A 21,921-nucleotide genomic window follows, 5' to 3' on the forward strand; every position below is an offset into this window, starting at 1 on the left:
GAATAATCGATGCGGATGTTTTTCCAAATCCCATATCTTTAACGTGATACTTAAAAGTATTATGCTAAGTACGGAATGTTTGATAACAGATATGTGTAAATATGCTGAAGCATCACTTGAAATTATCTCAACCCTTTTTTCATATACTACAAGGAAGAAACTACTGATATTATTAATCTTACAAGTTTTTAACCATATACTTATCACACTTTGAATGTATGAAACTTAAAAAACCTTTGAATAGACTTATTAAGAAGGGATATAATTACGATACTGTTGTCAAGTCATTAAAGATTGCATATTTTGGCGTTAATATTGAGTCACTGATAAGGTCTTTGCGTCGGAACTAAACACATTTATTCTAAAAACAGTTGTTGGCATGACACGGGTTATGTTCTTCTCATATATGTTATGATGGTATGATACTAAACCCCTAACGGGAAGGATTGTGCCTGATGTACATATGATGAAATCATAATCTTTCAGTCAGTTTAATTGAAGTCTGGAGCTGGCATGTCAGTTAACTGCTAGTAGTCTGTTGTTATTTATGTATTATTGTCATTTTGTTTATTTTCTTTGGTTACATCTTCTGACATCACACTCGGACTTCTCTTGAACTGAATTTTAATGTGCGTATTGTTATGCGTTTACTTTTCTACATTGGTTAGAGGTATAGGGGGAGGGTTGAGATCTCACAAACATGTTAACCCCGCCGCATTTTTGCGCCTGTCCCAAGTCAGGAGGCTCTGGCCTTTGTTAGTCTTGTATTATTTTAATTTTAGTTTCTTGTGTACAATTTGGAAATTAGTATGGCGTTCATTATCACTGAACTAGTATATATATTTGTTTAGGGGCCAGCTGAAGGACGCCTCCGGGTGCGGGAATTTCTCGCTACATTGAAGACCTGTTGGTGACCTTCTGCTGTTGTTTTTTATTTGGTCGGGTTGTTGTCTCTTTGACACATTCCCCATTTCCATTCTCAATTTTATGAGATGTGTCAAAATTGATATTTTAATAACATCAGGAATTTACAAAGATATGAAATAAAAGGAGTCATCAATACAATAAAAACACATTTGGTTGTAGAACTAAGAGTTCGTAAATCTTCTGACTAAAACTATGAATTAAATCAATTCTACAATTTAACTAAACTTAAAAGAGAAGCAAAAGATACATAAGTGGTATTTAAATGCATAAGTCGAAAACAAACTGGTAATGCCATGACAAGGAAAAAACACCCAAAAGACAAACAACAATAACGTTAAGAATGGAAATGGAAATGGTCAACAATGACTTTTCAATACAGAGAGAAAATCCGACTTGTCCAGTAACAGTCTACAAATAACAAAATAAAAAATTAAATACTCAGCAACAAGAACCCACAACAAAAACGAAGTGTGATCTCAGGTACTCTCATCGTGCAAAAGACATTGATAAGTTGTAACAAATGATTAGGCATCACGAAATATTGGATTGGTGATTGACTCCTATCTCATCATAAGATATCACTAGATTCGTAAACAATCGGTTATGTATATTTTTTAACCCACAAACTTCAGTTAATTTAATTTTTTGAAATTGAAACCCATTTTTCATGACCAGGATAGACATATATAATTGATAATAATATTTATACCAAAATCTGAACAAAATATGATACCGTCTTACTCAAAAGAAAAAACTAAACCTAACAGTTCAAATTGTTCAATCAAGTTAAGGTCATCACTCAAGAAATTTTACGGTCGCCATCATGAGCTGATTGGCTATTATGACAAAAGTGTATCATATCATATCTGATATTCTTACTCAGTCATAATAACCTTCCATCATTACCGAACTAAACAAAAAAATAACACGACGGGTGCCGCTTACACTCCAAGTTTTTAGTGGAGTTCGTGTTGTTTCTTATTTATTATTTATAACTGTTGATGTAAATGTCCTTTGGTTTTTGAGTCTTTGTTTACTCCTTGGTTTGGATTGTTATTGTCTTCATATGCCTGCACCAAACTAACTATGATTATATCTAAGATTTTTACTAATATAAAGATGACATTATATACCTTTGATTGATGTAAAATACAAAGCCCCAATTGTTCTTGTACATCATCCACATACAAATATTGTATGTTCATGTTATGATCAGGTACCTTTTCAGCTTAAACAATGACCAGTTGAAAGGATTTCTAGCCCGAAATATTGAATTCATCAGACAATCAAGTAGAAGAAGAAATTCATGTAATTGATGGATGCAGTTAAGGACTATGTCATACAATAGGTTTACTGCGAGTCAGGTGATCCTTATTTGGACAATTTATCTAAATGGATCATAGTTGTTCGATCATGTATGCAGAAGCAAATTGATAAAACTACGTTGTACCAATACCGCACGGGTTTCTTTCCGAGTCATGATCAGCCCAATGATGTAGATACATTATGATTTCTTCACGACATTTTTTCTGCTGTTCACAGCACAATGAACAAAATTTTAAGACCACAGGGAAAATGTATTGATATCAATATATAAATGTTAATAGACGTATTCATGTTTCAATAGTTATCAAAGGTACCAGATTTTACCGTAATTTGATACGCCAGACACACGTTTCGTCTACATAGGATTCATTAGTGACGATCATTTCAAAAAGTTAGAAAGCCAAACAAGTATAAATTTGAAACACACTGAGGACCCAAAATCCCCAAATGTTGTGCCAAATACGGCTTATATATAAACTATCATGCCTCATATAAGGTGTGTGCAACAAACTTCTCCGTAGGAAAAAGACTACTTTTTGCAAAGAATAATATAAACAAAAATTTACGACAAAAGAGACATTTTTTTACATTTTCCCTTTTTGATGTGTTTCTTTTACTCCGGATATGCCCTTGCATTTAGTAAAGTTAGATTTCAATGGGAGTAATACTTGTAATCTGGTTTACAAGAATTAAATCGTGAACTTCGTTACTTAAAACTACTGAAACCTTTAACTTATTCTGTCATAGATAAATATATTTGATTTGAAAATATTACTGTACATGTAGAATTATTATTGGAAACGGGATTACAATCTAATTTTTGCGGTGATGTTGTTTAAAGAGTCCGTAAACTAAGATATATTTGAGTTTACTAAATGATAACCTAAGGTAGTAATATGTGTTCGGTATGAACATTGAACTACTTTCTATAACCTGAAATATATCCAAACATGTATTCATAATTCCTTTGTGATTTGCATAAAAAATGTCTTCAAATATTTAAATGGGGTTGGTCCTTCTGTTCCCTTAATTTACACCTCGTAAGACGCTGTTGCCGGAAAATTTAAATATCTAAACAAAATATTACAGAACTGTTATTCCTGTTCTATTGCATCACAAAAATCAAAAATAAATCATACATTAGTTTCAATCTTGAATCATCTAAAATCTGTTAAATTTGAAATAATGCTCTGATTGTTTCTACAAATATATGTGTAGAGAAAATTGATATTTAGAGCTTGGAGAATATATAGATCTATAAAGCCTCGGTCACACCTTAACGGATACCAAAACGGACGTCAAACGGATAACTTTTTTTCCAATCCGTTCATGTCTGTTAACCAAACTTTGAACGGACGTTCAACGGGTGAAGTGTCCGTTGTACATCCGGTAGGCGCCCGTTTTATACGGAGATCGTCCGTTCCATTTCCGTTTTGTATCCGTTACTTGTTCGTTATTCATCCGTTAGAGGTCCGATAACAAATTCACAAACGGACTTCTACCGGACGTATAACGAATAAAACGGAATATGAATGTATCTGAAACGGATAAACACCAAAGGAAAATTTCGCATCAGAATTGCCATTTATTGGTTTGTCAGATGTCTTGAGTGTCATGAATTCTTATTATTCATAATTGATCTTAGAGTAAGTGCACGTCTTCACTATCAGGCATCTCTTATTCAGGCCAGACACTACCCTTTGTTGGTATGTTTGAAGAACAAACAAAAACCAGTTACACGGAAACTTTTTGAATATTTATGCAATTTACATGTATTATTATTGTTGCCTTAATTTTTTCCGTATATCTTGTTCATCCGTCTTATCTTTCACGCTTCCGTTAAGTGTCCGTTGTATGCGGTACTCACCCGTTGTGTGTACGTTCGACATCCGTTCTGTCCGGTACGTTTCCATTATTCGTACGATGCATATCCGGTGAGTGTCCGTTATTCATTTGTAAGAGCTCACCAGAGCTCATGTTTTGTCTGTTATTGTGTATATATATGCCGACTCTAAATAAAATGTACTTACTTACTTACTTACTTACTTACTTACTTACTTACTTACGCGTTCGTTTTATTTGGTCAGTACATCATCAACGGACTCACAACGGATAACAATTTTATCAACGGAAAACTTTTTTTCATCAGTTAGGCGTCCGTTCGTGCTATCCGGTAAGGTGTGACCACAGCTTAATATTAACATACCGAGACATGTATTGATTCATCTTGGATAAAAATAATCAGGGGATGGGACAGGGGGTCCCTGATTCCCACTTCCTCCGCCGACTTCCCCTCCTTTGTCCTACTCCAAATTGCCTCTCCTGCCTCACAAATGAAAATCGTCACTCAAAAACGAAAATCGGTCAAAATAATTGTTCACTTTCTATTCCCTCTTTCCACCTCTCACATTAGGGCAAGCATGACGTCATACGAATAAAAACTCTCAAGCTTGGGTTTATAATGTTACTAGTACGCTTTGATTTAAATACCATCTCTCATTAATCAGTTTAATGAATAAGTTTTTGAGGTAGGTATTGATTCATTTTATTTTTCGATGTTATTGCATTAATCGAACATTTATTGATTCCTAATAGTCAATTTTTTTTTTACAGGCCAGATGTGGATTTGACTGTAAATAGATGCGTGTTAGAATGATTTTGTTTTAAAGTTTCAGATGCTCGGGATTACAGTGACAAGGAATACATACATATTTTTTTAGAGTTAATGGATGTGTAAAATGGGTCGCTGACTCGCAAGCTTTATATCGAAGACCTTCGTTCTGCGATGTATTTATTTCCTGGTTTAAATAGTAAAGCTGGGTTGAGATGTTATTCCCGCATGTGTAAAAACAATTGTAACATTACAAGATTCCTGGTGCGTAAATAAAAATAGCTTATTATAGTTTGGCATTTCTCAGGGTCATGTGTTTAGTTTGTCTATCGCCTGAATTAGTAAGAGTTGTAATGATAGATACACGTGGGAGAGCATATGTTTTAGTTGTTTGTACTTTCTTTTATTAGCTTTACGAACTCGTAGATTGGTACATTGTGTTTTATTTATTGTGTTAGTTGAGTGTTTGGCAATTTTTGTTTGTGTCTTGTTGTTGGTTTAGTTATTTACTAAGGTACCTAAGGACAATGGTGGCATTTTGGGGGGATGCATTGCAACTGTATCAAAGTTTATTCCGGCGTGACATTTGTTCCGCCGAATCATGTATAACCGGAATATATATAATTATGAAATATGATCCAGAGCTGTTCAATTTGTTCCGGACTCATTGTTATTCTAAATGTGAAATATACATTCTGGAACAAACATCACAGCTTTATGATATTTTTCAAGTACTTAAAGGTTGTTTTTTTTAAAGTGGAAGACGTGTCTGTGATAAAAGTTCCGAAGTAACATATTTCATAGAAAAAAGTTAATAAGTTCCGTTCAAACTTTTTTCACAGAAAATAAGTAACTTTGAAATTAATTTCAAAGTGGAAATTCGTTTTGTTCCACTAAAACTATGGTACAAGGTGGGTGCTGTTTTGTGCTTGCATGGCGTACATTTGCAAGTGAAGATACGACTGCAACTCCAGGATGAAGAATAAAAGCGATGGTTATGAACCTTTATAATTTGCATTATTTGGTCATGTTTAATGTGGTTTTCCTCCTTGTTTCCTGATAACTATCATGGGTAAAAAGTAAAATCATAAAAATACTGAACTCAGAGGAAAATCAAATCGGAAAGTCCATAATTACATGGCAAAATCAAATTACAAAACACATCAAAAATGAATGGACAAGAACTGTCATATTCCTGACTTGGTACAGGCATTTTCAAATGTAGAAAATGGTGGATTAAACCTGGTTTTATAGCGTTAAACCTCTCACTTTGTTGACAGTCTCATCAAATTCCGTTATATTTACAATGATGCGTGAACTAAACAGACATAATAAATAAAAAAAAAGTCAAGATATGGGTACAGCAGTCATCATCGTGTAACAATTTTAAAAGGAACACAAAAACATCTATTTACAAACACATTCTTTGGGTGCTCAAGTCATACTAAGGTCAAGGCACATTTTCAGAAAAAAGTCTTGAGTTTGTCTTTTATCGATACATGCTTTTAAATTATTGATCAGTCACTTTGTCCTTTTCAACTTTTCACAAATGTCCATCTTGAACTATATTTCTTTTTTCTTAGTGGTTTTTAAAATTCTTTTCTTTTCTGGCTCATTCGTGTCATTTGGTGTTTTTTTTTAGTATGCAATCAAGCATTTGTTGTACTCTACTTTTGTTGTACTCTACTTTTATTTATTAAATTATCATTGTAATACATGTAGTGGAGTGACAAATCAGGAAAAGTCGCTTAGTTAAGGAGTTTAATGGACCGAAATACCTCACGGCTGAAAATGCATATGAAGATGGAGTTAACATTATACTTTCATTTTAGCCCTGTCGTAGAGTTTTCCAATGGTGCATTTGTTTGTAAAATTGCGATAAAGTGTGACTTTCCGATTTTTTTCTTTTTCATTTTCAAAAACGGGATCGTTTATAACTAATTCCCATATGAAGATATTATCTCAAAAGTTGTAATCAGATGAAACAGTAATGTGTCAGCTTTAATTTGATATCAAACTTTCTTATCATATGAACATATAAACTAAGTCGATTAGACGATTTTCAAATGTTTATGTCATTTTTTACAATGTTACCGTCTGACAAAGTATATAACATTTCTTATATGTATCACCAGTGGTACATTTTCACAAAATATAGTATAATAATCAATATGCAAGAAGTTTTAATACCTAAAATTTCGAAAAAGCATGCAAATTAAGTTTTTCGGGCCGTTTTATAATACTCATCATATAGCAGTTTTACTATTCGATTTTCACCGAAATAAGTCTTGTTGCTTTCCCTTTTCCTATTTCCCCCTGACTTGTGATTTGCTGTGTTTTTACAGAAAATAAAACTGTATATTTTCTTTATTTTCATTTATAATAAGACATAATTATATCAATTTCTGTGTCTGGTTTTTGACTGAGTATATAGATTTTATGTGTAATAATGTTTTTTGAGGTGTTTTATTTCTTGTTGATTTTGTTGAATAAACTAATTTTAAACCACATTGGTACACCACCGAAATAATCCGGAAATTAATAGACACGAGTCCTGTTAAGTTTGCTCACTCAGTTCCAAAAAAGAGTAGGCTTAAGAGTAATTGGGAACTATGCGTTATTTGCCAAATATCTTCTAATGAACATTTGTCAAATGCAACAGAAAAAGGGAAAACTACTCTTTTAGACGCTATAGATGTTAGACGGGGTATTGTTTATCGCCGCCTTTATGAGGGGGAGGACAGGGGGTACCCTTCTCCCTTCTCCCACCCCTCTTCTCCTTTCTCTTACCCCTCTTCTCCTTATTTTTTTTTTAATTTACCGGAAAAAAGAGAGATATTTTATTTTTTCATATTTTATTTTTTTCTCCAACTTTTTCTCCTTTCTCCCAGCCTTCCTCTCCTTTCTCCTACCCCCTTTCTCCTTTCTCCCAACCCCTTTCTTCTACCCCCTTTCTCCCTGTCTCCCTTACCCCTAACCTCCCCCTCCTTTATGATGAATTTGAGTCAACGAAAGTGATTCCATTTGAACAAATAAAATATCATACGTCGTGTTTTAAAGCCTATACAAGTAGAAAAAACTAACTTGGAAACATTTCAAATAGGGAAAGAACAATGCTCAACATCGAGTGCAAACCATTCCGTGTTTGAATCAACTTGCGTTAAAACACGCTCAACGGTATTACAATAAGACTGGTCTAAATGTTTATTCTGTAGAGAAAAGTCCTACAAGCGCGATCAGCAATTACGGCGAGTCGAGTCTTTTGAACGTGATGATAATATATTAAATGCCGCAAAAGACAAGGTTGACTATCCAATGGTAAGTTTACTCTCTATGTTTTACACAATGATCTGTTTTTGAATAAGAAAGTATTTTCGTTGTCGAATTTACTAGACACGCCATATTGTTCTTTTCTTTCACAAGAAATTAGTAGTTACTGTAAATATACAACTACTAAACTGCAACATAAACTAGAAAATCACTACGGTGATCACATTGTTATTCAGACTCAAAGAGGACAGGGTACATTAAATATGATTTTCAGTAGCTCTATCAGTGTTTCCGAGGCTATTCGTGCTGCCAGTACTTTAAAAGCGGAATTAAAATTTTCTGAGATGAAAAACAGTTTTGTAAATGATTCCATACATCAAGAAGATCAGACCCTACATGATGCGGCAAAAATTTTGAGAAGCAGTTTACAATCGTTCAAAATTTCGGCTGACTTTTATCCATCTTCTTCGGAAGTTTCTATCCCTACGGCTTTACAATTCATACCTACCTCTTTTATAAACCTTCTTGCCAGATTAATAGATGACAACTATTTTCATATGGAAAATGATTACAATTCACTCCCAGGAAATGTATTGCTTTAGCCGAGTGTGTAATATCTCTGCATAAAAACCAGTTCACCCCTTTTAGTTTATCATTGGCTCTTCAGTTGCATCATGAATATGGTTCGAAAAATCTTCTTGAAAGGTTACATCCACATGGCTTTTGTGCGTCTTACCCTGAGTTTACACAATTTCTGACTAGTTCAGCAAACCAGGAAATTATAAGATCCCAAAATGGAACATACATCCCCAGTGACATATGTCCTAAAATTTCAGGTGGAGGCTATATTCAAGAAGGGTCTGACAATGTTGATATCAATGCATAAACTATTGATGGTAAACACGCATTCCATTCTATGGCTCGAGCAGTTTTCAGGTTGTGAATAATCCGACTTTTCAGACAGACTTAGCTAACGTCAAAATAAAACGCGGCCAAGAAAGATCCCTCGCTCTGGATGAAAACACTTCTTTTCTCATCTCATGGTTGCCTTTCTTTAAGCCTAAAGAAAGATTCGGCCCACCTAAATATACCGAGCCATATAGCCAAATTAATTCATGTACAACCAATAGATCTGACGTGTCTGATATGTCTTGGGTATTGCTCCGATCACTTACACGCGATTTTGTTACCTGGGTTTCATTCAAAATGATAAAAAAACAAATAATACCTTTTTAGACAGGCTTCCACAAAAGACTTTCCGACCGAAAAGCAATTGATGTCGTCGTTGCATATCCCCTAATCATAGACGCAAAACCTGCTGACATGGCGACGGTGTATACGACAATGCTGAAATGTCTAAAGCTTTATGCCATAGCCAAACAGGTAAAGTGGTATATGCCTCTGTTTTTTTAACCGCACGTTGTGAGATTAGGTGGATTCCACATGGTTTGGTATTACATTTCAACAATAGACAAAGTATGAGCATCAGCTGGGCTTCGTGATTTTTGGGTCTATTCAGATGCATATGCAGGATGTACTGTAAATCAGATTCTCCAAGGCAAGCATTTTAATCGCGGAGTTAGAGCTTACACATTAACATATGAAACTGTGATGGCACTATGGTTCAATAAATTTGTTCAATGGTGTTCAAGCCAACGAAAAATTGCTAACATAGACGAAAAGTTCTGGCAAACAATGCATTCTTGTCATAATGCATTCAGTGTGACCTTAATACAAACGTAGTAGATCTCTCTGAATATGTGTTAGTTTTTCATAACCACTTCAAATCATCGGACGTCCATAATAATGTCAAATGTTACTAAAATATACACAAATATCTTCATTTTAATCAAAATTTCTGTGAATCGTGTTTATCGATATATATAGTGCTTTTCTCTTGATTTTCTGTTGTTTGTGTTGTTTTATAAAAAGGGGGACGCACATCGTCATGCATTTTCAAAATGCTATTACTCTTGCACTGGTTGACCTATTGTCATAAATAAAACTTCATATACTATCGTGTTCATGCTGACATTTATGCATCAAGACTATTTTTATTATTTCAACATTATTTTTGATTTAAAAAAGTAATAATGAATTTCATCATTTTTACATTAAATCATGGACCGGGTGTAAATTTTACAGTACTAACTTTCCTTTTATTCTTTATGTTATCTTTTCAAAATTTTCCAAAAAATATCTTTATATATTGTTATATAGTATTGCAAAGCTGAATATTAAATATGAATATTTTGTATCGATATTTTTTGTAAATAAAGACAATCTTTATCATTTTCTTCCATGTTGGCTGAGGGGGTCAACAGCACTAGTCTATGTCAATATGGCATAAATATTACAAGCTGAATTTGTACAACATCCCCAGAGCTTGTTTCCATTGAAATTTTTTTTTAGTTATCATGAGGGACTACCGAGAAATTGTCCAAATTGTCTAAAAATTTCGATTTTTTAAAATCCCCCTTTTTTACCTTTGACCGCAATTATCATAAATCTGCACCACTTTGGCATTCTACGACATGCCTTAATCGAAGGGTATTATATGTATCTTCAAAATAAGACCAAAATTAGCCGTGAGGTATTTCGGTCCATTAAATTTTTTAATTTACCTTACTTGTCACCGTACCAATGTTTTTATAAAGTACTTGAATGCTACTGTGAAAGTACTTTTATTCGTGGGGTACCAATTTTCGTGGTTTTCGTGGATGACTTTATCCACGAATTTAAGTGTCCAACGAAATAAAATAACCATTGTCTAAATAAAGACCTGGAAAGATCCCAATCGGTAGGTTTGACTACTGATATGACATGTATGATCTAGTCTAAGAGAAGATATTGAATAGCACCAACTCTGAGAATACTTAAATAGCAGTCACAGAACTACAACCGCATGCAGGATTATACCCATTTAATCTTTAATAACCTAAAATGTACAACTTTTGTTTTTGATTAATAAAAGTCAGATTTCCGGTATTGATATGCTAGTATGATAAAGTGTTCATTTTAGATCCTCATAGTTCTCGTACGTATAAGAAATAAAAAAATTATGCTGGTCTTGATTTTGCTAAGAACTATTTGGCAATTCATAGCATTTATTTATGTTACTGTTTTTTTTAGGTGACATGTTAATGGCCTAATTAACACTTTTGATGGTCTTTAATCTGTTGATCACTTTATCATGGGTTAATTAGTGTTATCACTACGATTTACACGGGTCAGTGTTTACTTTGCAATTTCCTTCAATCTAGACTATTTGTAACCCTCGTTTCTAAAGGCTTCAATTTTTCAATTTTTTTTTTTAGAAAACTAAAATCCACGAATTTAAAAACCCACGAACATGTTAATATTGCTCAAACCACGAAAATTGATACCCACGAATTAAAATACTTTCACAGTAACTATTACCTCACTTATGACAAAAGCTCAGTAATCAAGATTTACCAGTGGAACATATTTCACAGGCAAGGAACTTATTTCACCAGGTAATAATTAAATCTCACAAAACCGGAACTTATTTTACCAGGTAAAGAACAGATCTCACAAACCAGGAACTCATTTACCAGGTAAGGAACAAACTTTACAAACCAAGAACTTATTTTACCAGACTTAATGGGAGAACACTATATAAGTTTGATTAACTTGTGTCTCGTCCCTTTTGCATATATATATTTAAGCAAATTTTAAAGTCTTTTTGGGCCATAACGAACCGATTTTAGTGGTTGACTTTTGTACCAAATCATAAAGTAACAACTAATAGTGTAATATATAAAAAAATTAATGGAAAAAAAACAATGTTTAACATTTTGCCGAACATTTTTAACCCTGGAGCATCCATAAACTAACAAAAGTATCAAAAAGTAAAATCACAAAAATACAGAACTCAGAGGAAAATCAATTCGGAAAGTCCATAATCACATGGCAAAATCAAATGACAAAACACATCAAAAACGAATGGACAAGAACTGTCATATTCCTGACTTGGTACAGGCATTTTCAAATGTAGAAAATGGTGGATTAAACCTGGTTTTAAAGCGCTATTAAACCTCTCACTTTGATGACAGTCTCATCAAATTCCGTTATATTTACAATGATGAGTGAACTAATATAACACACCAGCAAAAATGAAAGATAATACGAACACATAGACGGGATGTTTAAGTACCGAGCCATGTTAAATGGATATCACATAAAACAATCCAACAGTAAAAGTAATATTAATAATAGAACAAAGACAAATGAAAAAACAATATAACACGTTGTTAAGATGACAAACAACATCAGTACGTCGAATCTTTACATCAAGACCATCATGTTTTATTTGTGAAGTTGATACGGAATATTTTTCAACAAGGTCTTGCTACCTTCCAATGAACTTTTTTAGAAAAAGGACGAGACGTTCTTTGACATACCCCTGGTTCATCAACTTTCTTCTCAGACACTGATGACGTTTTACAAAGTCTGAGTAGGAGATGCAAGCTCTTGAATATCGAATAAGTTCGGAAATGTATATCCCATATGCAGGTGAAGTTGGTATATTGCTACTAAGGTGGGGGAAATTTATAATTTCAAAATTAAAATCGTCTCGTTTGTCATAGATTCTGGTACTGAGATAACTGTGTAAGTCATATTCGAGATATAAGTCTAAAAATGAGGCGGAGGAAACCGTGTTTGTTGTTTCTTTAATATCTAGTACTGGGGGATATGTTATTGGAACCAAATCAGAAAAGTTCGGATTGTTTATGGAATGAACATCATCAATATATCTGAAAGTGAAATTAAATAATCCGGCTTCTTTGATCCTCTTGTTTTTGACAAGTGTCTGAAGGAACTCCGATTCATATGAAAATAAGAATAGGTCGTCAAGAAGAGTCGCACAGTTTGTTCCCATAGGAATGCCGACAATTTGTTGAAAAAGTCTACCTCCAAACTCAACAAATATGTTGTCGATAAGAAACTCCAGCAAACTGATCACTTGTTCTTCTGTGTAGCATGTTTCACCTTTTTGTTTGTCACTATTAACAAAATAGGCCTTATTATATCCCAAAGTAATAAATTTATAGCGTATGCTACCATTTTTATGGTGAAAGGCATTGTGGATTATTTCTTTCAGGCGATTTTTCAATTTCACATGGGGAATGGCGGTATACAGGGTTGAAAAATCAAATGTTTTAATAGAACTAATTTCAGAAAAAGACCGAGATTTAAAATTGTCTAGAAGTTCTTTAGAATTTTTAAGAATCCACATATGGTTAAATACCACTACGCGAATAAACAGTTTCACAGTATTTCTCGAGACCCTCTTTCACTGCGGACAGAATTTTAGTCAATCTAATGGACAGTTCTTGAGTGGAACATGAAGATGAGCCAGCAATATACCGTTGTTTACTGAAAACCGCTAGTTCATGTCTGTCTCATTTGTTTGTTTTTTTGTTTTTGTTTTCGTTAATTGTTATGTTATAAAATGGACCGTTAGTTTTTGTATCTATCTATCTATCTATCTATGCCACATACAAAAAAGTAATAACATCAATCATCTCAATTATTTATTGAAATTTTTATTCTGTCGCTGATACGTCATCTCATTTTAGAAACCTGAAAATACAAAAACTAAGTAAGTTGACAGAAAACCGATACGAAATTATAGAACAACTGTCTTGTTTTTAATATATCAAACTATAAAGATTAACACTCAATAATCATGTTTGCAAGCACAAAACTAAATGTATGTGATATATCAATGAATGAAATGATATATAACTAGACGATTTTCTTAGATCTTTAATTAATCTACATATAAAATTAACTAGTCTGTGATCAGAGGTTACCATAGTGAATATGAGGTCATTTCACAATGGCAGTTGCTAAAAAGTAATTTCTCGTATTTCATTATGTTTTGTGTACATTCAAACAGTACTTTTACCGAGTAAATAGACATGTTCAATATGTTTCATTCATGAGGAATCTCTAAAGACATAATTATAAAATGTAAACTAGTTGAATAAAACACCGACTATTGTTCTAATCAAAAAGAAAATAAAGTTGTACTCACAGAAATTACTCTCGCATATATAAAAAAATGTACTGTTGCATGGATGGTCAAACCATTGTCCATTATGATTATTAAGAAGGCCACCACAGTTGTAACCATTGTTCGTTTTACCATAACCACTATGCCAAGGTAGATAAGTAGCTTTGGTTTGATCAAAAGTCCAACGATATTCTCCTTCAATCAAATCTGTTAGTCCTATCCAGTAATGGTTACCTGAAATGTTTTATTTATTTATTTATTTATTTTATTTTATTTATTCTATTCAATAATTTTATTTATCTATTTTGTTTATTTATTTCATTTTATTTATTTATTTTATTCATTTTATTTATTTATTTTATTTATTTTATTTATTTATTTTATTTATTTTATTTATTTTATTTATTTTATTTATTATATTCATTTTATTCATTTTATTTGTTTAATTCATTTTATTTATTTCATTTCATTTATTTATTTTATTCATCTCATTTATTTTGGTCTATTTTGTTTTATTTTGTTTTATTTTATTCTATTTATTCTATTCAATAATTTTATTTATCTATTTTATTTTATTTTATTTATTTATTTCATTTATTTTATTCATTTTATTTATTTTATTTTATTTATTAATTTCATTTATTTTATTCATTTTATTTATTTTATTCATTTTATTCATTTTATTCGTTTTATTCATTTTATTCATTTTATTCATTTTATTCGTTTTATTCATGTTATTTATTTCATTTCATTTATTTATTTTATTCATCTCATTTATTTTGGTCTATTTTGTTTTATTTTGTTTTATTTTGTTTTATCTTGAATTCATTTAATACATTTTCATACATTTATTTTATTTTATTGATTTGGGCAATTAAAAGAATATTCGGCAAACACTGGAAACCCAAAACTTAACTATGTACATACTTGCACTTGGTTTGTTTGCAAAGATTTGTTTATTCTCCTTTTCGTCACCAATCTTAGCAATGTAACCACCAATATCCCTGCATTTTCTCTAGAGAAAAAATATTCAGATAAAACATGTAAGATATCAATGCATATTGTTAACAGATACCTATAATATCAGAATCAAAACAATAAAATTCATAGTAAAATGTTATATTTGTCTTTTGCGTTTGCTTACAAACTAAACAGATATGTTTTCGTTATTTCAATTAATTTTTTTTTTCGAAAAAAAAATTACTAAAATATTGTTCCGGTTTTTTTTTATGTTTTATATTACTTAATCCTCCTTTTGAAAATAAAACGTATTTCTCACGATTCTGTAGCCAGGAGTCGGTTTCACAAAAAAACTGAAGATTGATTGATGGTTGATAAAAACACACGAGAACACAAAAAAGAAGTTATGGGAATTTTATTGCCCTAATCCTATATTTCTGATAGTTTTCCCGACCTCATCACATATTTTCAAGCATGAAAAGGTGACCTATTCCAGCGACATGTCATAAAAGCTTGTATAAATGAAGTGCCCCCCCCCCCCCCTTTTCGTCTTTCCCCGAGAAGTACATTTGTGAAATTGACCCAAGATTACTGTAAATACCTCAGCAGTGAACCAGTCTTGTGAGTCAGTGCCATAAAAGTAACAGTGTCCATTGTATTTGTGCCATTTAGTTTCTACAAAAATAATTATTCAAAGTCACAATACTAGCTATTAAATTTGTGAAGCATGGTAAATATATCATGTATGTATATATAGGTATTTGAGAAGGCTCCTGTTTTTGTTCAAACAAAGAATTTGAAATAAAACGTGCTAAAAACATAGATTTTTAATTTTTTTTATTTAAAACACTATTTTCAACTGTTTACTGGTATTTGAATTAATTCAGTCAATCATTAGTATTAATCAAGTAGCCTTCAAAAGAACGGAACATTCCAAAACATTCTGTTTCTCGCGATGGTAAAAAGGAACTTACAGTATTATTTTGAAAATTGCTAGAATGGAGAATGTAATGTGAATCATCTGCGCAGGACATTGTGAAGAGAACATGATTATATAATTATTGTATAAGATAAGCTTCTTCCGGCATTTGCACAATGCATGGTCCAACAAGGTGAAAATCAAAGGGTTGACCTTCTAGTACACCAAATTGTTACGTCCAAATTACGCTATAGGTAGCAAACAAACTAGTAGTAGCTGTTTAAACTAATGGTGCAAATAGAGGAAGAAAATTGATATGTATAAACAGGCTATACTTCTTACTCTTAAAATCTTTTCCTAAAACCCGGAAGTCACTATCAACTTTCTTGACCTTTTCCCCGACATTAGATAGAGCGTCTTTGACAACCCCAAGCTGGTCCTGTATTGATGCTGTTATTTTCTTGAAACTATTTTCTAATTTCTTGACAGTGTTTCCAAGGTTATTTTCCATGTCTTTAAGGGCAATTCTAGAGTCATCAAAATCCTTCTTCGATTCGTTAGAAAGACAAGGAATGGATGTTACATCCTTGCATATTACCATCAACAAAATGATTGGAACGAAAATCATCGCTGGTTTTCAAAATCTCAAACCTGTGAAATTAGTTTGAAAAAATGTGTACTTAGAGTTATATGAAACTTCAAATTAAAAAACATAGTTGCATATGGTTTATATACTTGAATGGCTTAGTTTCACAATAAAACAACTGTACGCTAATTTTCTAGTAATAGAAAATCATTTACTTATATATTAGAAAAATCTTCACAAATGTACTGCTATTGAAGTATTGTTTCTTGTACACTTAGTTGCCTATATTTCCCGTATGTCATTCCAAGAATGTACATCTGCTGAAAGTATGCAAACATCTCATATAGAAAATTCCTCGAAGATTGATATTGATCATTTGGTACATGGCCGCTTTCTAAGCGACGCGTACATGAAGGAGGTCATACATTAATTTGTTGAATGAAATCAAATCTTTGGGTTAGAATAGAAAATGGAGTAAAAATAAAAAAGACAAGATGAAGTTGCACATCTTTCACGTATATTTTGAATACAGAGTGAGTACCCCCGGCTACCTTTGCGAACAAATCCATTTTTTTCTATGTACTTTCGGACTTTATGTTGAATTGTAGTTTCACTTTCTATATTCGGTAAGCCCCGCGTGGTAATAATCACTTGATGCCGGAATATATTATCTTGAATTTTGAATATTTCTTTCTTTTCAGGCGGGGATTCCAAGCAGAAAACCTGCACATTATAACGGCACTACAGACAGGTTTTCGTTTTAAATAAAGAGAGTTAAAAGACATTCTAATGCAATTTGTATGTAACAATTTTTTTCATTGGCTAAAAGTTGCCGTCAAATCCACAGTTGACCAGGCGTAACTAAGGATGGACCCGCCATTTTGAATTGTTGAATCAACAAATGTTCGATTACTACTATATAATCGAAAATAAAACAACACCTACCTCGAATTCGCCGTTTTAATGTAATTTTATCCGAATTTGAATCGTACAGGCAACGTAAAAATCTCCAGTTTGTAAGTTTTCATTTGTATGACGTCACGTTTAGCCATGACGTCTTTGCGCCAAAATCATTCATGAAGTGTCGCGGATTTTTTTTATTTGTCAAATTTAGACCTTTTATTCAAGTTTCATCGTATTTTTTTGTAATGCATTAGAATCGGAATAACAGTACTGTAGTTGAAGAGTTGCCAACGTCAATTTTGATTTGAAGGTCGCAAATCTCCGTTTTACTGTCTCCGCTACGCGTCGCCAGTAAAACTGCATTTGCGACCGTCAAATCTACAATTGACGGTGGCAACTCTTCAACTACAGTACTGTTATTCCTTAAGTCTAGTACAAGAGAAGAGCGGTTAGAAAATTAGTTATTTTTTTAATTCTAATATAAAAAAAAAAAGAAGATGTGTGATATCAAAAGTCTAAAATAAACAGTTTACATAGCATGGGGTAGATAATATGTAGGTTCGTTTCGTGTGTATTTTAGTCCAGACGCCATCTAATTAACTACCGATTTGACATCAGATGACCATATAAGCGATGTAAACATAAATGAAGATATGAATAGATTAAACTAACACGTGCAATTTGATTTTTATCGGTCTGTTTGATTTTATTTTATAGATTAAAAATAGATGTTTCTCATTACTTTTAACCGTATAAGAATGATTTTATGAGCATCGAATTAGTAATCAAATGATTTACCGTAGTTTCACTTTCATTGTTTACATTCTTTTTCTTTAAATAACCAGTACACGTACAATGCATGCGTTGTCAATCTCTAGCTAGGGGTTACATTGAAGTTCACATGAATACGGATTTAAAGAGGTCGCCTCATTCACTTGCAAGTGAATAACTAATTATCAATGTTTCTTAGCGTAATTTGACAAAATTGAACCTTTTTGGCAGCTAAAAGCAAATTGTTATTTCACTATTTCACTTTCATTATTGATTGAACAAAAAAAAATCAAACTTTAGACTTTTTATATATATCGTAGCTAGTGCCCCTTTAAAGAACACACGTTAAATTAACAACAATAATTCAACCAATTTTACGGAGAAATATCAATCAACAAATGGGAACGCAATGGAAAATATATAGACAAGTATATGTACATAAACCATGTAAACGGAAAATATAAAATTTATCTGTACGAGCTTCAGAAACAGGACAAAAAGTGAGCCAAGCCTAGCATACAGTTTAGTATCATATCATTATGACATATTATGAGAAGAACTGGTTTTAAAATAAATGTGTTTAGTTCCGATGCAAAGACCCTATAAGTGAATCAATATTAATGCCAAAATATGCAATCTTTAATGACCTAACAACAGTATCGTAACTTTATCCCTTTTTAATAAGTCTATTTAAAGGTTTAATTAGCTTCTGAGTTGAACACTGTCATTTTTGTGCTTTATAAAGAATATTACCATAAAAGATTGAATGTGAAATACATGAACGTATAAGAAGTCTGCATGTTGGGCTATATTTTAGAATGATGTCCTTGCATTTGTTGCAATATATACCTGGTACTTGAACATTGGTTGCTTAAATCTATTGCCTCTGATTTTTTTAAGAATTAAATCGACGTAATTGAAAAACAAAGCACGAAGAGGACCGACCCCTAAATGAACAGTGTCTAAGACAAAAATGTCCGTATTACCGCTTGGGCAACACAGAAGCGGGTAACAGGAGCTAGACTTTATTTTATAAATAAAGCAAAAGAGTATTTGGGTACCTGTTATTCGTACAATATTAAACTGATAACGGGATAAAAAAATATGTCATGGCTCTATCAATTCACTTATTTGTCACGAGCTCCGCGTGCTCTGTGTTGATTGTTTAGCAATGTCCCAATCCGGTAAACTTCGGCAACAAGCTCGAAAGTTAATTAGTTTGCGATCAACAGTCACTAAATGACATATTATTTGTTGATGATACATATCATAATTCAAAATAGATCTAGAAACATGTGAATGCAGGAATTAGTTTAGTATATATGTATGCATTGGTACAACAATTTCGATTACATCAAAATTGCAAGAAACTAGTTTCATATGACTTTAATATCTCTTACAATTAATATAATCTTCAAATATAGTATTTAAGGCAAAGCTATATTGAAATTATTTATTTATGATATCGCGTTGTTTGAAACAAATGAAACTTAAGGTATAGAAAGAACTATCTTGTTTTGTAATATATTCAATGATGACCCGCATATCTTGACTTAACCCCTTTTAAAGCTTGATGTCCAGTGTGGGTTACACATAAGGCTCAGAGTTGAAGGCCGTAATTAGAACTTTATTTCTTTACTTTTTACACATTGTGACTTGGCACTCATACTGCATCTCCTTATATCTCTTTTTTTAAACTCTGGTGGTTATCAGATAGAATTAAGGGACATTAAGGATACCCATTTGAACTGCATGATATCCGCATTTCAGCGATGAATATGATTGTCTTTTCAGTAATGCACAAGGGGAAGTTATGAAAAAAAACCAGAGCTGATAAAGCCAAAAGAACAAAAGAATAGAAAGTTTGGAAATAAACCAGCGCATGAAAGTGATATGTGGACACGTCAATTCAAAATAATTTCACAAATTAGGAAACAGCAAAATGTCATTCATACAACAGTACAGTTTTCTCATTTTTTATGATTTGTCATATAAATGAACGTCAAACTTTTCTTTCTCGTCAATAATAACTTTGTAACATAAATGAATATAAGTACAGTATATGAAAATATGAATGAGTGATTAAATGTGTACATACCTTTGCTGTCTATCTAGTATAATACTGCAAATGACAACGACACAAGACTGTGTGTATAGATAACAAAAATCGAAATATTTGTTCAGTAGTTGCCAAGTTTGTCTTTGGTATCACAGATTTGTCACGCGATGCGTAAAATGATATCCTGAAGACACGGTTTAATGTTTTCGGAACATTTTTGCTGACATTTATTTCTAGGAATTCACCAATTATACCACTGAACAAAAATAAACTACTGCAACAAACTTAAATAATTATCTTCTGGTGTATACTAATATAAAATAAATATAGTATCATTGATGAGTGATCCACATTGAATGTAAAACTAAAATTAATAATTTCACAATCATATGAAGGAAAATCTAACAGAAATGTGATGTACATTTTTAGACATTTTTCTATCAAGTGTATAAAAAAGTGACAAAATTTGTACAACACTTTTTTATACTAAGGCATACCTACATCCTCTAAACTATCAAAATTTACGTGAATTATTTTCTTTTCTATTTTTTTTTTTTTTTACTTCTTTTCGTAATATTTATATATTATATATTACTAATCCAAAATTAGTTATTAATATCGAAACTACTATATATCACAGCAAGGACGTAGAACTAACATACGTCATTGATCACAGTCTTATAATAGCCTGTCAGTAAATATTGGCAAAAAACGCCTTCGTTTGCTTTTGTTAAAATATACCATTGCAGGGATGTTATGCATCTATATTTACAATCAGACGTTTCGGAATCTGTCTCGACTCTTACTGTAAAGTTTCGAAGGAGGTAGAATGCAGAAACGTCTAGTTTATTACTCGAACGCAACTTCATGTACAATGTACCGAGCTTATTGAATTTCTAACTCTCTCTGTGTTAAAACTGAAAACCCCTCTTTAAGGTTCATTCAGTCTTTGGTGGTCGTTAAAAGACTTTTCTATAAGTTGTCAGTAACTGCTAGAGCTCTCTGATCTGTATACTTAAGTGTATTTTTTTGTTGGAATATACAACGGTACGCAGCCACGTCCACTCTGTTTTTTTTAAGATGTGTTCCTATTTGTATTCATCTGATGAGTTCAGCCTTTTTCAACTGGTTTTCATAGTTTGTTCTTATGTTGTACTGAAACTCTATTGTCCCAGGTTAGATGGAGGGTTGGGATCCCGCTATTTTATAACCCCACCATATTATGTATGTTTGTGCCTGTCCCAATTTAGAAGCCTCTAATTCAGAGGTTGTCGTTTGTTTTTCGTTAATTTTTTGTACATAAATTAGGCCATAAGTTTTCTAGTTTAAATTGTTTTACATTTGTCATTTCGGAGCCTTTTAGAGCTGACTATGCGGTATGGGCTTTGTTCATTGTTGAAGGCCGTATGGAGACCTATAGTTGTTAATTTCTGTGTCATTTGGTCACTTGTGGAGAGTTGTCTCATAGGCAATAATACTACATTATTCTTCTTTTTTATATTTACTAGCATCAGAGACAAATAATAATATGTGTCAAGTTTATGTG

At 32.3% G+C, this 21,921-nt stretch overlaps 1 protein-coding gene across 1 annotated transcript; it reads right to left on the bottom strand.

Annotated features, from left to right (window-relative positions):
- Nucleotides 1-13,679: 13,679 nt before the first annotated feature.
- LOC139498530 (perlucin-like protein) lies at nt 13,680-20,439 on the bottom strand. The gene is made up of 6 exons (XM_071286957.1): nt 20,415-20,439; nt 16,399-16,707; nt 15,739-15,812; nt 15,105-15,192; nt 14,199-14,411; nt 13,680-13,741 (listed from the first exon to the last, which is right to left on the bottom strand). Exons 2-6 carry the CDS (start codon nt 16,682-16,684, stop codon nt 13,734-13,736), a joined length of 669 nt encoding a protein of 222 aa, XP_071143058.1. The 5' UTR covers nt 16,685-16,707; nt 20,415-20,439; the 3' UTR covers nt 13,680-13,733.
- Between the last annotated feature and the right edge of the window lie 1,482 nt (nt 20,440-21,921).

This window comes from Mytilus edulis, chromosome 12 (assembly GCF_963676685.1).
Source record: "Mytilus edulis chromosome 12, xbMytEdul2.2, whole genome shotgun sequence".
Taxonomy (NCBI): Eukaryota; Metazoa; Mollusca; class Bivalvia; order Mytilida; family Mytilidae; genus Mytilus; species Mytilus edulis.

Excerpts from the sequence above, each read along its gene's own strand:
- LOC139498530 (XM_071286957.1), bottom strand. The coding sequence starts at position 16,684 with ATGATTTTCGTTCCAATCATTTTGTTGATGGTAATATGCAAGGATGTA. Across the intron at positions 15,813-16,398 it reads TTTAGGAAAAGATTTTAAGA|AAACTAAATGGCACAAATAC; the intron begins GTAAGAAGTATA and ends TTATTTTTGTAG. Across the intron at positions 15,193-15,738 it reads AAGACTGGTTCACTGCTGAG|AGAAAATGCAGGGATATTGG; the intron begins GTATTTACAGTA and ends TTTTTTCTCTAG.